Below are 15,492 nucleotides of genomic sequence, written 5' to 3' on the forward strand. Positions count from 1 at the left end.
ATATAAGATATAGTTTGTATTTAGTAGAGTTAAATTATGCTGATAAAATTTTATTAATTATAATTAATTATCTTTAAATGTCTATTTTCAATGAAATATTGTGACAAATGTTTTTAATTGTTGCAGATCTGGCGTCTGGTCAGTGGTATGTTAAATAAAATATGATATATATAAGATATATATTCAGGTTTCTCGCCAGGAATTTTTTTGCAGCATAGGGGGATCGTGTAGTGCGCGAGCGAGCGCCAGTGGCACAGACTATTTTGAAATGTATAACTTTCAGAAGGCCAAATTAAAGTAAGCTAAAGTTTTTGTTTTTTTTTAAATGTCTTTATTCCATCCTTACTTTAAAGCTAAAAGTTATTTGTTGAATTGGTCAAAGTGACAATGAATGTAGTCAGAGAGTTATTAATGCTTGGTATAGGTCCTCCACTAATAAATACTCACACTGGGGAGACAAGAAACAACATTTTATTCAAGAGATTGACGCGAGGTATTATGTTGGACCTGCAGTAATATTGGAACAAACACACAAAGTAGAGCTTTAATGCATGTATACCCAGCTGCAACCGCGCAACTGTACAAGCGATGCCCCTAGAACCACGCCCCCTACTACAAACCACGCCCACGCGAGCAATTTTTCAACGTGATGAGCTGTTACACACCCACATTTGCCACGGTGGCCGGTGAAGTAATTTTTCAATGTAACCTCAAATTTAGAGCTAGACCCTTCTCCTTCAATCGGGCCGAAAAAAGAAGACCTGGCCTGAGAGAACACGACCCGAACCTGTCCGACCTTAATGAAGCTGATTTCTCTTTAAGCCCGAACACGTTTCAACCAGACGGTATTCACATCCGTGTAATATGATCCGTTGTGAGTTATAAACATGACATGTAGTTTCATGTGTTGCTACACCCTACGTCTGGTTGAAGCTACACTGTTTATATTGGACGGTGCACACAGGCAGCATCGTTAGCAGCTAAGTGGCGGCAGGGGTCCTCAAGTAAAGATGGGAACATCCAAGCAGATCGCCTGTATTGTGCGGGTCATGTATGTTTTTCTGGGTTATTTAGATTAAAAAGAGGGTTAAAACAACCCGTGCACACCTGGAAGTCCCTTTTGTGCCCAAGTGTGCAGCAATTATTATGACAGTACCGATTAAAAAGGAAAAAGAAGCAGAAAATCCCCCCTACGTTGCTGAAAACTGAATGTAGGGGGCGCCATCACTCCGTAGGGGAGCAATTACCCATATGCTTAACAGAGCTGGCAAAAACCCTGATATTTTAAAAGGCAAGGTTCATTTTCAATTAAATTTAATTAAAATTGCACAACTTCATACCTCAACATTTCCTACCTTTTTAGTTTACTGCTCGCCTACCGTATTATCTCACGCTCTAATTAAAGTGAAACCACAAAAATGTAGTATTTAAGAAGTGCTTTTCTTACCGGTAGCCCTTCGGACTATAAGGTACCTATGAAGTAGCTCACAGTCTCAGAACGGTTGGTGACCCTTGCTCAATTTTGTAAACGTTTAATTCCGCTTCAAATTAATTCCGGTTGTTCTGCGCATGCTCGTCCTGTCCCGATGACATAATCCAAGACGGCCGTCTAAAAGCTACAGTTAGACTCGAGCCGAGACTGTTTATTTAATAAGGGCCCTAGAATATATGGATATAATGAAAAGAGTGAATGCACGGAAGCCTAAACACACAGACATTCATGGGCATTTTACACACACACACGCACGCACATGGACATCGACAAACAAAATATGTTTTTTGAAGCCCTGCACGAGACCAAATAGCATCACAAAAGTCCAAAGTTCTCCTTCTACCCAAAATCCTGTTGATGGAGGTAGAGCAGCCGTTTCACTAACCGTTGGCTTTGATTGGCCTAAGTACGATCCTTTGTCTCCCTTCTCCTCCTCAGCTGACGAAAGTGAAACTGTATGTTATTGCTGCTGCTTAGAAACTACATTAGAAAAAGTTCTTATGTGGTCTTCTATGTGGTAGCTGGAAAAAAAAGGTTTGTGTTTTTTCCCCGATAGACCTGATACATCACGTTCCGCCCCTGTCCTATTAGAATCCTTCCCAATCCCTAGACCCAAAATGGTATTGAATAATGGAGAATAAATGTGTTTTTCATGTAAACCTCACTTTGGAATGACTATATCCATGTAAACATGAAGCAGAATACTTTAATTTTGAGTTATTTTATTCTGAATTGAAAAAACATCATGTAACCATGACCATTATTTCACGTTAGAGTGAATAATTAGACTGTAAAGGTCTAAAAATGTAATTTGTTCTTAAGGCTACAAGAATCCACACCAATGCTGTTTAAATTAGTTCATATTCTGATTAAAAAATTAACTTGATCATTTTGCTACTTCTTGAATGTTAAGGTGAAAGCAAACAAAGGACATCTGAAGGTTAAAAATATCCCTCAGGGCATCTAAAAGGCCTCCAGCTGAGCTGCAGCACTCTGCTGTGTGTGTGTTTAGTGCACGTCAAGCCAACGAAAGCTTTTTAGACGACGACCAAGTAAGGCCTCATGACTGCAAAGAGAGCCTGAGAGGCAAAGTGAAGAAAGGAGGATGGAGCAGTAATGTTCAGTGAGCAGATGGAGCAAAAGTTAAGCTTTTTGCTTTAAGGGATCCTCAACCCAACGGACAGACGGCTCAACTAAAACACTGCTCCATTTAACCTTTGCTACTAGGAAAGAGAGGGAGGCTGTTTAGAAGCTACATATGCAATAAATCAAAAACATTTCAAATGACGGGTTGGAGAAACAATCAATGCACACATTTCCAATAATGGATTATTTAAATATATGGAAAATACTGTGGATGGAATGTTAATGGATATTTTAAAAGCACTATGGATGAGCTTCTGATTTAGTTTATTATGTTTATAATAAACTGTATATAATAATAATAATAATAATAATAATAATAATAATAATAATTAATTTGTTTAGATTTAGTTAGCTATCATTTTGTTTTTGATGTTTTTACTTCAGCACTTTACCAAGCAGTCGAACTCATCAGTTTACAAATATCCTCTAGTAGTTTAATAAAAGATAAATAAAAGAAGTTAATTAGTCTCTTGTGCCTGATGCAAATGTTACGGTTTTAGAAACATCAATTCATCAGTGGTCATCGTGAGAAACAAAATAATGACGTAGAAATGTGTTTGTAGATCAGAGATGGGCGTCACAAAAAATGTTACTGTCTGATCCAAGGGTCACATAATCAACGTTCATGTCAGCATTTAGAATAATGAGCAATCAGCAATAATACAGGAAACAACAAAGTTACACAAACAAAATAAGCAAGGTTTTGTATTTCTTCCTTTCATTTTTGTACATCATATTGTGTATTCAATTTGTGATTTTTTTTTTTTTTTGTTATAGGAGTCATTTTGGTGTTTTTAAAGCCATTTTTGTGCTTTTTTTCAGTCACTTTGTTTCTTATTCAAAGATGACCTTTCTGTCATTTTATTAATTTTTGTTGACATTTTGTGTATTTTCCTGTCATTTTGTGTGCTTTTTTAATTCATGTTGTGCATGGGGCCACAAAATTATATCAACGACTGCACGAGTTGCTCAACTTGAGATCTTTTTTTTTTTTTTAGTACAACAAACGAACGTGTATTAAAAAAAATTGTTGACTCCCTCTTTACTTTCCAGTCTTTACACTCACATGTTTCTGCTCTTCTCTCCTCACGTGCAGCCTGAGGTGTTGGAGCAGCTGATTGCAATCAAGGAACTGTGGATGGACGGCAACAGGCTGACGTTTTTACCAGGGGTAGGAAAGAACCCACACCCATCAGCCAATGAGCTGGAACCAGTTTACATCAGTGTTTTTAGTGTTTACAGCCCCAGTAAAGCCTCAATATTAACATTTCTACTGAATTTTTAAGTCATGATGTTTTCACTCATCTCATAGTAGTAACAACATAAAAGTTCTCTCACATTTTGGAACTGTGGGAAAGCTTAGTGTTTGTAAGAGGCCTTTTATTTTGAAATCAGAACTTACACCTGTCGCACATTGCTGGACTTCCTTCATACTGTACAACTGCAAATGATCAGTCAACCAGATGCTGAGGAAACAATGGTGTTAATTCGATTAAAAATAAAAGACTGATAATAATTATGAGACATGAAGCTGTTAAAGTAATAAGGAAATGATAATAATAGAAACGTTGGTAAAATGTTGAAGGAGTTAGATAATAAAGCTAGGGGTGTCTCGATCCGATATTGATATCGGATATCAGTCCAATATCAGCCAGAAAACAAATATCGGATTTTGTTGGACTGCATCTAAAATCTCTGATATATATTATATTGTATTTATTCAATTGTAGAATACTGTAGATATTATGTTGAAGGTTAAAATGTATGTAACCAATTGGTTAATAATAAATGGGTCAGTTTTTTCTCATACCTACTGTTGCTGTCTATTATTCTCTGATTGATTAATATCACTTGATCAAGCCTTTTCTAACATTACACTCTACAAAATAAGTAATAAAAGTATGTATGATTTGTGCTGATATCGTATCGAATCAATTCGGTATCGGCCAATACTCAAGGCTGCAATATCGGAATTGTATCGGAAGTGAAAAAGTTGTATCGGAACATTCCTAAATAAAGCTATAAAACCAATGGACTTTGAAATATAGAGGCCCATCACTCTGGAACGATTGACCGCCTTTCTAATCTATATTCACTTTGAACTCCTTTAAAAAACATTTGCAGATTTTTTTCGAATTCATCTGTTGCTTTGTATACTGTATGTACCGTAAATTACTTACTTGTAGTTGTAATTGGTGTGGTGGCTTTATAAGACCCTTTGACCTTCTTAACCTCCACCAGCACAGTTATGTTATAAATGTTTGATGGATTTTTAAAAATATTTTCTATGTGCAAACAAATAAATAACATTCATTGAAAACCAAGTAAAACACTAGAATGATTTACAACCAGGACAAGACTCGGGTTCCAGTTTGATTTCATTGCTTTGTTTTAAGCAACTGTGAAGAAGTTCACTGCCAACCTGTTCCTCATTGTGTCCAGATGCTGGGAATGCTGAAACAGCTGGTCTACCTGGATGTGTCCAAAAACAGCTTGGAGATGGTGGATGAAAAAATCTGTGGCTGCGAGAACCTGCAAGACCTCCTGCTGTCCAACAATGCTCTGACACAGCTGCCGGGCTCCATCGGTAAACACACACACACACACACACACACACACACACACACACACACACACACACACACAGAGAAAATACATTGTATATACAGTATCCGAGATGGGCATCGTGGTTCACAGTGGGGCCACAAACATGTGATTGTATCTGATCTCATGGCCACATGATCAACTTTCATGTCTGCATTTAGAATAATGGTCAATCTAAACATTAAAACAGGAAAGGATTTTGTGTTGTTTTTTGTTTTGTGTGATTTTGTTGTTTTGTGGGGTTTTGGAGTCATTTTATTAATAATAATACATTCAGTGGCACCTTTCAGATTACCCAAGGTCTTTGTACAAGTAACAAGAATAAATAACATAAACATGTTTTTGATAACCTTTTTTGTGTTTTTGTTGTCAGTTTGTGTATTTCTGTTGTTTTGTTGACTTTTTGTGTTTTTTGATATCACTGTGTGTGTTTGTAGTCATCTTGAGTTTGTTTGGAGTCATTTTATATATTTTTGAGAGTGGTGAATTTCTGCTATGTATAATTTTGTTGACATTTTGGATTCATTTTGTGTGTTTGTTTTGGAGGCCTCATAACATCACGCTGAGGGCTGCAACAGTTTCCCAATCCCTAATATTAATTTATATATTATATTATATATGAAGGAGTCATAGTTGAAGCTAAAACTTCATTACCTAATGTTATTCATTAACATTGCATGTGATCCAATGGAAAACCAGTAATACTTACTCATTAATAATAAACCTAAAAAGCCTTTTATTATTGTTATTGTTCATCGTGTAAACCAGTGAATCCATGCCTAGTGTCATAATGCTTCTGCTTCTTCTTTTTGTGTTTCCTTGGATTTACGGTTACAAATGTGATGAAGGAGTTCCTCTGCAGATACGACTGTCATTTTAATCTCATTAATTGGACAATTCTAGTCTCATCCGTGCAAGCCACAAAGTATTTTTAGCGAGTTCCGTCCCGGCTGATGAAAGCGGACGCGTCCCGAGGCGCTGTCATCCATATCAGCTCTGATTACTGCTAAACGTATCACTGTATCGATGACGGCACACATGAATCTAATTAAGTGCACTGATTGATGTTTCCCTTTGGAGCAACAACAATGTGATGATGATCAATAAGTGGCCTGAGCCGATGGATGCATCCATCTGATGGTGCGTGTGTGCGTGTGCGTGTGTCATCAGGCTCCCTGAAGAAACTGACTGCACTGAAAGTGGACGAAAACCAGCTGATGTATCTTCCTGACTCCATTGGAGGGTGAGTCAGAGCTTCAACTCATCACCAAATGCATTTCTTTATTGCAAACATGTATATCTTAGTTAGATTTATAACATCCCATCACCAGTATGTCAACGTCAATGCAAAATGTCTCAAAAACATTTAATTTTATCAAAATAAAAGCTAAAATTAGGGATGTATTTGTCTTACATTTAAAGCTTATATATTTTCATTTTATTCAAATATATTTTAATAGAATGACACATATTAAAACTGATTGTTTTATCTTAAATTCACATTGTCCACATTAGGATTTGAACACATTGGAAAAGGTTTGATTTTTATTTTTAATTATTTACTTTAACAGCAGACATAGGCTAATGTTTTTTTATTATTATTGTAACATAATGTGATAAAGCTAAGTGTGCAAAAAGTGTATTTTTTATTTTGTTTTGTTTGATTTGATTCAGTTTAGTTTTATTTGATCTTGTTTTTTGCTGTTTTGTTTTATTTGATCTCATTTAATTCTTTTGTTTCATGTATTTTTCCTTTGTTTTTATGATTTTTTTTAATTTTAATTTTATCTTAATTTAATTTGACTTTAATTAGTTAATTTTATTTTATCTTGTTTTTTTATATATTGTTTTGTTTGCTCTTATTATTTTTTTGCTGTAAATATGTATAAAATTTTGCTTTATTTTATTTGAGCTTTGCTTTGTTTTGTTTCATTTTGATTTATTTTATTACAGTTTTCATTTTTTTCATTGAATTTTGTTTAAGTTGATTTAATTCACACTCGGGTATGAACACATTTCTAATAATTTGACTTCTTTGGTGGGTTTAAGCCTTAAAGGGTTCCGACCCACAGAGATCAGAGGATTGCTGAGCTGCTTTTATTCTGATCCTGTAAACCGTCTGTGTGGCTAAATCAGATATTGTCATTAAACAGAAAGTGTCCACATGCTTTATTTGTGCCCTGCTGCTGACGATGATGACGATGAGGGTATTGAGTAACTGTGTAATGACTAAGATTACGAGGACAGTAATTGAATGTCACGGTTTTCCGTCTGCTGTTTGATTTACGGGAATATCCTGCGTTCCGGTGCAGTAATCTGCAGTCAGATGACCCTGTGAACTGACACTGGCAGATTAAATCCATGTAGTCTTCTGGGATTGATCCTGTGTGCAGCACACAGGTAAACAGCTGCACAGCCACCAGTGAGTCCGGCTACGTTTAATCCTTAGTGCAGTCGTGCATAAAGAAGAGACTAAAAACACACATTCACTGTTTCCAAACACACTCTTATCCCTGATGTTGGTGCGTCTCATTGTTTGTTTTCACACAGATTAAAACAAAGGACTGGGGTTTATTCTTAATCCCTTGACACATGCTTTTCATGTGTGTGTAACTGATGTTATTGACTGCACTCACTGCCTGTACGCTGGGCTGCTCTCCTCACTTTATATATTTAGAGCACAGGAACCAGCTCACTCTCGCTTTGTGTTCTTTTAAATCCCGAGAGCTGTTCTCATTTTTTCTTGTTGTGCTGCAGAAATCCCAGCGTGCACTGCTGCAGTGTTCAGTGTGTAAAGCTGTTGCCGTTGAATTATGAAGCATCCGAATGCAAACAGGGATTGAAATGGTTCAACTTTGGGTGCAAAGGAATCAGATTGTGTAACTCAGCAGGAGAGTGGAAAGCGAAAAGATTTTTAGTGCAAAAAATTACTTAAAAAATCATAAAATGACAGAAAAAATACACAAAACAGTAAAAAATACACAAAATGTCAACAGAAATACTTCAAAAATACACATTATGACAACAAAAGTACACAAAATGACATAAAATTATACAATATGACATCAAAAAGACACTAAATTGCTCCCAAAAAACAAGCAACACAAAATTAGAGACAAACTATATGAAATGACAACGACTGCACTCAATGACAAAAAATTAGAAAGTGACAATAAATCCAAAAGCAACAAAACACACACAGAAGGAGAGAAAAATATACAAAATGACAAAGAACAATACTCCAAAAACACACATCGTGACAAGAAAAGTACACAAAATGACAGAAAAATATTCAATACGACAACAAAGACACTACATCATTCCCAAAAAACATGAAACAACAACAAACGCACACAGAACTGGGGAGAAAAAAATAATGAAATGACAACAATTGCACTAAATGACAGAAAATTGGAAAGTGACAATAAAAACACGACTCCATAAACACACAAAATGACAAACAAAATTACATAATGAATCCAAAAAGCAACAAACACCCACACAAAACGAGACAGAAATATACAAAATGACAACAAAAACACAAACGTGTATTAATGCTCAGATTGGTCATTATTCGAAATGCTGACACAAATGCTAATAATGGGGCCCTCGGGTCACAGAATCACATTTTTGTGGCCGTGCTGTGATAAAAGTTCTGCCAAATGTGAATGCTATTGTGCAGGGGTGTCAGGGGCCAAATATGGACCAGTTTGATCACAACTGGGCTGCAGATTTTAGGAGGGAAAAAGAACAATTTTAACATCAATTGTGCCCTCGTTTTTACTATCAATCCCAGCTGGATCTTCACTTCAAAAATTATTGATTTTCTAACCAATTTTTGTGTTATTCAGAGGAATTTTGCGGAATTGTTTTTGAGAAATTACAAGATTTGTGGAAAAAAATTTGAGTTCTTTTCACAATTTGCAATTTAAAATGACTGCATTCATGTGATAACAAAGGAAGCTTCAAGCCCCTAAAATATTGTGATATCTACAACTGGATTATTTAGTAATTTACACAATAATTCATGTTTTCTCTGCCATTTTTATTGTCTCTTGCAGGCTGAATTGGATGTTCTATAGGGCCAGATTTGGCCCCCGGGCCTTGAGTTTGACACGTGCCATAAAGTGTTTAAAGGCTAAAAGTTGATAGAAGTGACTCCAAAGACATGCATTTAACAGTTTAAAAATCAATAACATCAAAATCAACAGTAAAAATATCAAAAATCAAAAGAAAAAATGTTAAATCAACAAAAATATGACCAAAAATCTCCCTCTCAGTCATATACAGCAAAGAATAAGTGCCTTTAACTTGGATTTAAAAATGTTCACATTGGATGTTAACTTCAGCTCTGCTGGCAGTTTGTTCCATTTTTGTTGCTTTTCGTTTACGTTCAGCTCAAAAAACACACATTGTGGCAACAAAAGTACACAACATGACAGAAAATTATACAATACCACAACAAAAAAGACACTAAATCACTTACACAAAACATGACGCAACAACAAACACACACAAACAATTACTAAATGACAGAAAATTGGAAAGTGACAGACATTGATGTCATTCACAAAATTCACACGCACAAAATCACTCGCCCAATGTTTTTATTTTATTTTTACTACAGATGTCTTTTTGATTTCTATTTTTATTTACATACATTTAACGACAAACAATTAGTACGTTTTTCCTACCGATGTGGCTGATTTCTGCTTTTTAAATGTTTAAAGAAAAACTTTAAAAATAAAAGTTTTAATAGCTCAAACCAAAGAGAAATAAACACAACTAGAATATTTGCATATCCTGAATAAAATGCAAGCGAGGAAGCAGGAGTTGGCTAGGGCTGGGCGATATATCGAGATTCAAGATATATCAAGTTTTTGATTTTGAATGTGCCTGTAAGACATTTTGCATTAGCAAATTTAACCCTGAATTGTCCTCTAGCCAGATTTCATTTGCATTAAAATAATCGAGATTTATATCGCGTATCGCCATTTTGAGAAAAAATATCGAGATATGAGTTTTGTTCCATATTGCCCAGCCCTACTGCTGGACCGTGTCACACTGCGTTAGCTTAGCATTAGCATTAGCTAACATTACCATTAGCTTGCATTAGTATTAGCATTAACATTAGCTATCATTAGCTTTAGCAATAGCATTAACTTAGCATTAATAATAATGCATTGGATTTTATATAGTGCTTTATCATAGACATTCAAAGTGCTTTACAGAATTAATGGATTATTCTTTCACTCCACACTTAGTGGTGGTAAGCTACTATCGAAGCCACAGCTGCTCTGGGGCTGCCATAGTGCGCCACCAGGCCCAGATCTGCTTAGATTGGGCAATGACAGGCTGGTATGGCACAAGCCAAGCATTAACCTAGCATTAGCATCAGCTTACCATTAGCATTAACCTAGTAATAGCACTAACCTAGCATAAGCTGAACATTAGCAATAAGGTTGATAAAGGTTAAAATGGGTTAAAGATTGTTAGGGGATGAAGGGCTTGAAAGTTGAAAAAGCTGAAATTTCCAATAGAAATGAATGGGAAAGAAAAAATTATAAAAAATATACAAGTACAAGCATAAATCTTGGGAACTTTCTACATTTTTTGATAGCTTATTTGTCAAAATCGGACAAACGGTGTTGGAGGAGTTAGCGACAATGGAAGAAAAAACAATATTGAGGATGCCTCCTACATCCTGACTAATGAGAAGGAACAGCTGTGATGCTGAGTCGAACCCAGTTAATGAATGTGTGTTGTTGTGCAGATTTGTAATAAATCCAATCTCTCTGCTTGTCCCTCAGACTGATGGCCCTCGATGAACTGGACTGCAGCTTTAACGAGATCGAAGCCTTGCCCTCTTCCATTGGTCAGTGCGTCAACATCCGCACCTTCGCTGCTGACCATAACTTCCTGAGCCTGCTTCCCCCAGAGGTGAGGGGCACGCACGCTGACAGCTTTCACTTGTGTGTTGACTGCTAGCTGAGTGGCTTTGTTTATTTCCCCCTCACAGATTGGCAGCTGGAAGAATGTGACGGTGCTGTTTCTACATTCCAACAAGCTGGAGTCGTTGCCTGAAGAAATGGGCGACATGCACAAGCTGAAAGTGATCAACCTCAGCAACAACAAGTGAGTCAGCAGATGCTCAGGCAGCGTTTAGCTCCAAAGGAAAATCTCACTTACAGACGCTATCATTCTGTGTCTTTGGAATCACTGATTAAATATAGTGTTGTTTTTATGTCACGACAGGCTGAAGAGTCTCCCCTACAGTTTCACCAAACTGAACGAGATGACTGCGATGTGGTTGTCTGAGAATCAGGTGAGAGCGACATTATGAACTCGGAACACAGAAGGTTCTTTGTGGCTTTCAGACGCCTCACAGCTGCAATCATAGCAAAGCATGTGAATCACAGCAGCACGCCTAAGCCGCTTAAAAGCAGCAGAATGCTTACGCCACATTTGATCCTAACCTTCAAACGGTTACCTCCTAAAAATTAAGAATCACAATCATTAACTGGGTTTCCATTACCCTTGGAAATGCGCAAAATCTTTGAGAGTGTTTAAACAAGAGAGAAATGTTAATTCCTGTTTGAATAAAGTGTGTTGTGAGGGGTTTTACAGCCTTAAAACATGTATAATAATAGTAAAAAATGAAGCTAACTACTTCGTGGATTTCGCCGATTGCGGGTTATTTTCAGAACGTAACCCCCGCGATAAACAAGGAACTACTGTAGTGCAATGAAGACTGGTAAAAGAAAACTGGTCACATGACCACTGCTCTCCGAGACGCGGTACGTGTAAACAGAAGAGCCGACCCGGACATTTCTTAGCATTATACTACATTATTGCTGCCACATTAGACGTGAAATAACAAAGGAATACAGAGTGTTATAAGGAGGATCTGAACGTCCGTCTTTGTTCAACGAAGTCTTGTGGGATGAGATTTAATTGGAGTTACAAGGTTCCAGCCCAAAACAACGTTCAGTGGAAACGCGTTCAAAGCCCAATTATACTTTGTCGACATTTAGAAATATCGTTATTATTTATATATATTATAGAAAATCTGTGATGGAAACCCAGCTACTGACAGCATTTCATTGGCACAAAACATAAAGCAGGCATCAGATAAAGTTCAGTGATTGCCGAGTCATTGTCTCTGGTCCAAGAGATGAACTTGGATGAAAAAGAGTTCCATGCTTGAGCAGTCGCTGGTGGAGGCTTGTTAAGACGTCCCTTAGTATGTTCTAGGTTGATAATATTGATCAGGCTTTGAGACCAAAACGATTTCATTCACACACCTGGAGTAAACTCAACTCAACTTTATTTAAAAAGCACAAACTACAACAAAGTCATCTCAGACCGCTTAACAAAATCTAAAGTTCATAGTAAGAAAGAAAGAAAGAACCCAACAAGATCCACATGAACAAGCATTTAGCGACAGTGGGAAGAAAAAACTCCCTATTTTTTTTATAGGAACAAATCTCCAGCGGAACCAGGTTCAGAGGTTGCAGCCATCTGCTTCGACTGGTTGGGGTTAGTGAACAGAGGGGCAAACAGAATAGAAAAGAAGGATAGACCAATGTTTTGAAATCCTTTTTTTTTTTTTTTTTTTTAGCAGATTTAAAAACCTGCAAACACCAACTTGAGCTATATTTATGTCTAAGTAACGCCAGAGTTATCATTATTTCTTGATCTTGCTCTGTGCTCCTTTAAAAAGAAGTCAAATATGGGCAAAATTCTGAGGACCAAGTGAGTCACTGGGGTTAGAGCCAGGAGTGAATCAGAGGTCAAGGTTATCTTAAATACTAGGAATGCTTGGTTGGATTCAATTCAGTTCAATTCAACTTTATTTGTATCGCACAGTTTACAACAAAGTCATCTCAATGCGCTTATCAAAATATCGCTGACGGCGTGCTGACGGATGCCAAGGCTGTCAGAAGTGGAAACCTGTGTGAGTGGTTAGCTCGTGTGTCATGAAGCAGCTTTGAATCCCGCTTTGTCATAGTACGAAGGAGACTTTAACTGCTACAGTTTAAAGCTGAGCTCACACCAGTTCAGCAGTTTAGGTGAGTCGCGTCAGCCAAACAAAGAACAAACAAGTTGAGTTAGATTCACACATGAGCACATGAATCAGTGCAGTCAAATGGTATAAGGTAGTCACAGTGGAAAATACGAGCAATTTGATACATTTCTGAAAAGTACTTATTTTAACTTGTTCTTTTGAATCTAGTACTAGTAAACTAGTCACACCAGAACTATGACTCAAGTGTAAACTCACCTGGACCATGCTCTATCAAAGTGGTTCTCAAACTGTTTTGGCTCAAGTACCCCCTTTAATTTCTGAATCCAAGTAGGCTATCCCCTTTGTCCGACTACAGCATTTTGCTCAGAATACTATAAAAACTGCAGAGCATAATGATGGAATGAATGACAACAGAAATACTCCAAAAACACACATTATGACAAGAAAAGTACACAAAGTGACAGAAATATATACAATACGACAACAAAGAGACACTAAATCTCTCCCAAACATGAACCGACAGCAAACACACACAAAATTGAGGAAAAATATATAAAATTACAAAAATTGCACTAAATGACAGAAAATTGGTGACAATAAAAACATGATTCCATAAACACATGAAATAACAAAAAAATTACATAATTAATCAAAAAACTCAAAAAACAACAAACACATGCACGAAATGAGTGAAAATTATACAAAATGACTACAAAAACACACAGAAATGCCTTTTTGTCTCGTGTAAACTCACCTAGAACATGCTCTATCAGTGATTTTTTTTTTTTTAAATTTTTGACAACATTATGACAAATAAAGTACACAAAATGACAGAAAAACTAGTCCATGCTTTTGTTACCTCTAGACTGGATTATTGTAATTCTCTTTTAGCAGGCTGCCCGAGCAAGTCGCTTAAGACACTTCAGCTGGTTCAAAATGCTGCAGCACGTGTACTGACTAAAACTAGGAGAAGAGATCACATTACTCCTGTATTAGCCTCTCTGCATTGGCTTCCCATAAAATATAGAATAGAATTCAAGATTCTTCTTCTCACTTATAAAGCCCTAAATGGACAGGCACCAGTCTATCTCAAGGAGCTTGTAGTGCCATACAATCCCCCCAGAACACTACGCTCTCAAAATGCTGGACTACTCGTTGTTCCATTCATCTCTAAAAGTAGTATAGGAGGAAGAGCTTTCAGTTATCAGGCCCCACTTCTCTGGAACCATCTACCAACCACGGTTCGGGGGGCAGACACCCTCTCTACCTTTAAGGTTAGGCTCAAAACATTCCTCTTTGGTAAAGCTTTTAGTTAGGAACCAGCTCATAGCTCATAATTAAGATGCAATAGGCATAGACTGCCGGGGGGGGGTCTGGCATGCTCGGTTGGAGAGAGGTTGGAGAGGGCGTTAAGAGAGAGGTCATTTAGGCTAAAGAGGGACCGGAGAGGGTCCCATTCCTCTCTCAAACACTCCCTCTATGTCTGCTTCTTCCCTTGTGTGTTTGCTCCTGTACTCCTTCTGGCTTTTGTCTTGCAGGTCCGTGGGATCCTCATTGTGGAGTTACAGAGACTCAGCGGCTCTGTCTCCACCCTTTTCTCTGCACACACCCAACACAGCATAACGTGGATGGCTGTTCATCATAGGAATGGGATCCACACAAGGTTCCTGCTGCTTAACAGAAGGTTTTCCTTGCCGCCATGATGAATTCATGTTGGGTGTGGGATACATATGTATGTGTATATACGTATATATGCATATGTGTGTATCCATAAAATGAAGAGTCCGTCCTTAAGACTGCTCTACTGTAAAGTGCCTTGAGATACCATTGGTTATGATTTGGCGCTATACAAATAAAGATTGATTGATTGATTGATTGAAAAATACACAATACAACAACAAAAAGACACTGAGTGATAATACAGATTGTAAGGAATCTCATTTTGTAAATGAGTGGAATGAAGCAGTATTTAGAGGCTCCTGAATAGATTTATTTTAATAGTTTTTATAATTTCCTGTCATCTCCCACCTGGTGTGGGACCAAGACTGACCTTTATATTTTCAGTTCATGTTCTAATCAAGATAATTTTCATCATTATTATGATTATCATTTTTAACTAAAAAAAAACCCCAATATAAAACTCTTTTTCTCTCAGGTACCCCCTGCAGTGTTATTGCGTACCGCCATTTGAGAATCCCTGCTCTATCAGACAAAAGTTAGA

The 15,492-nt window shown here is 37.0% G+C and overlaps 1 protein-coding gene across 2 annotated transcripts in view; it reads left to right on the forward strand.

Moving 5' to 3' along the window:
- The window catches only part of erbin (erbb2 interacting protein), a 109,666-nt gene that overhangs the window by 76,028 nt on the left and 18,146 nt on the right, over positions 1-15,492 (forward strand). For both annotated transcript variants that reach the window (XM_028462237.1, XM_028462238.1), the window contains exons 9-14: positions 3,735-3,809; positions 5,081-5,225; positions 6,413-6,485; positions 11,053-11,182; positions 11,262-11,377; positions 11,498-11,567. In XM_028462237.1, coding sequence (XP_028318038.1) covers positions 3,735-3,809; positions 5,081-5,225; positions 6,413-6,485; positions 11,053-11,182; positions 11,262-11,377; positions 11,498-11,567 — 609 coding nt within the window. The remainder of the gene's footprint in view (positions 1-3,734; positions 3,810-5,080; positions 5,226-6,412; positions 6,486-11,052; positions 11,183-11,261; positions 11,378-11,497; positions 11,568-15,492) is intronic.

This window comes from Gouania willdenowi, chromosome 12, assembly GCF_900634775.1.
Source record: "Gouania willdenowi chromosome 12, fGouWil2.1, whole genome shotgun sequence".
Classification (NCBI taxonomy): domain Eukaryota; kingdom Metazoa; phylum Chordata; class Actinopteri; order Blenniiformes; family Gobiesocidae; genus Gouania; species Gouania willdenowi.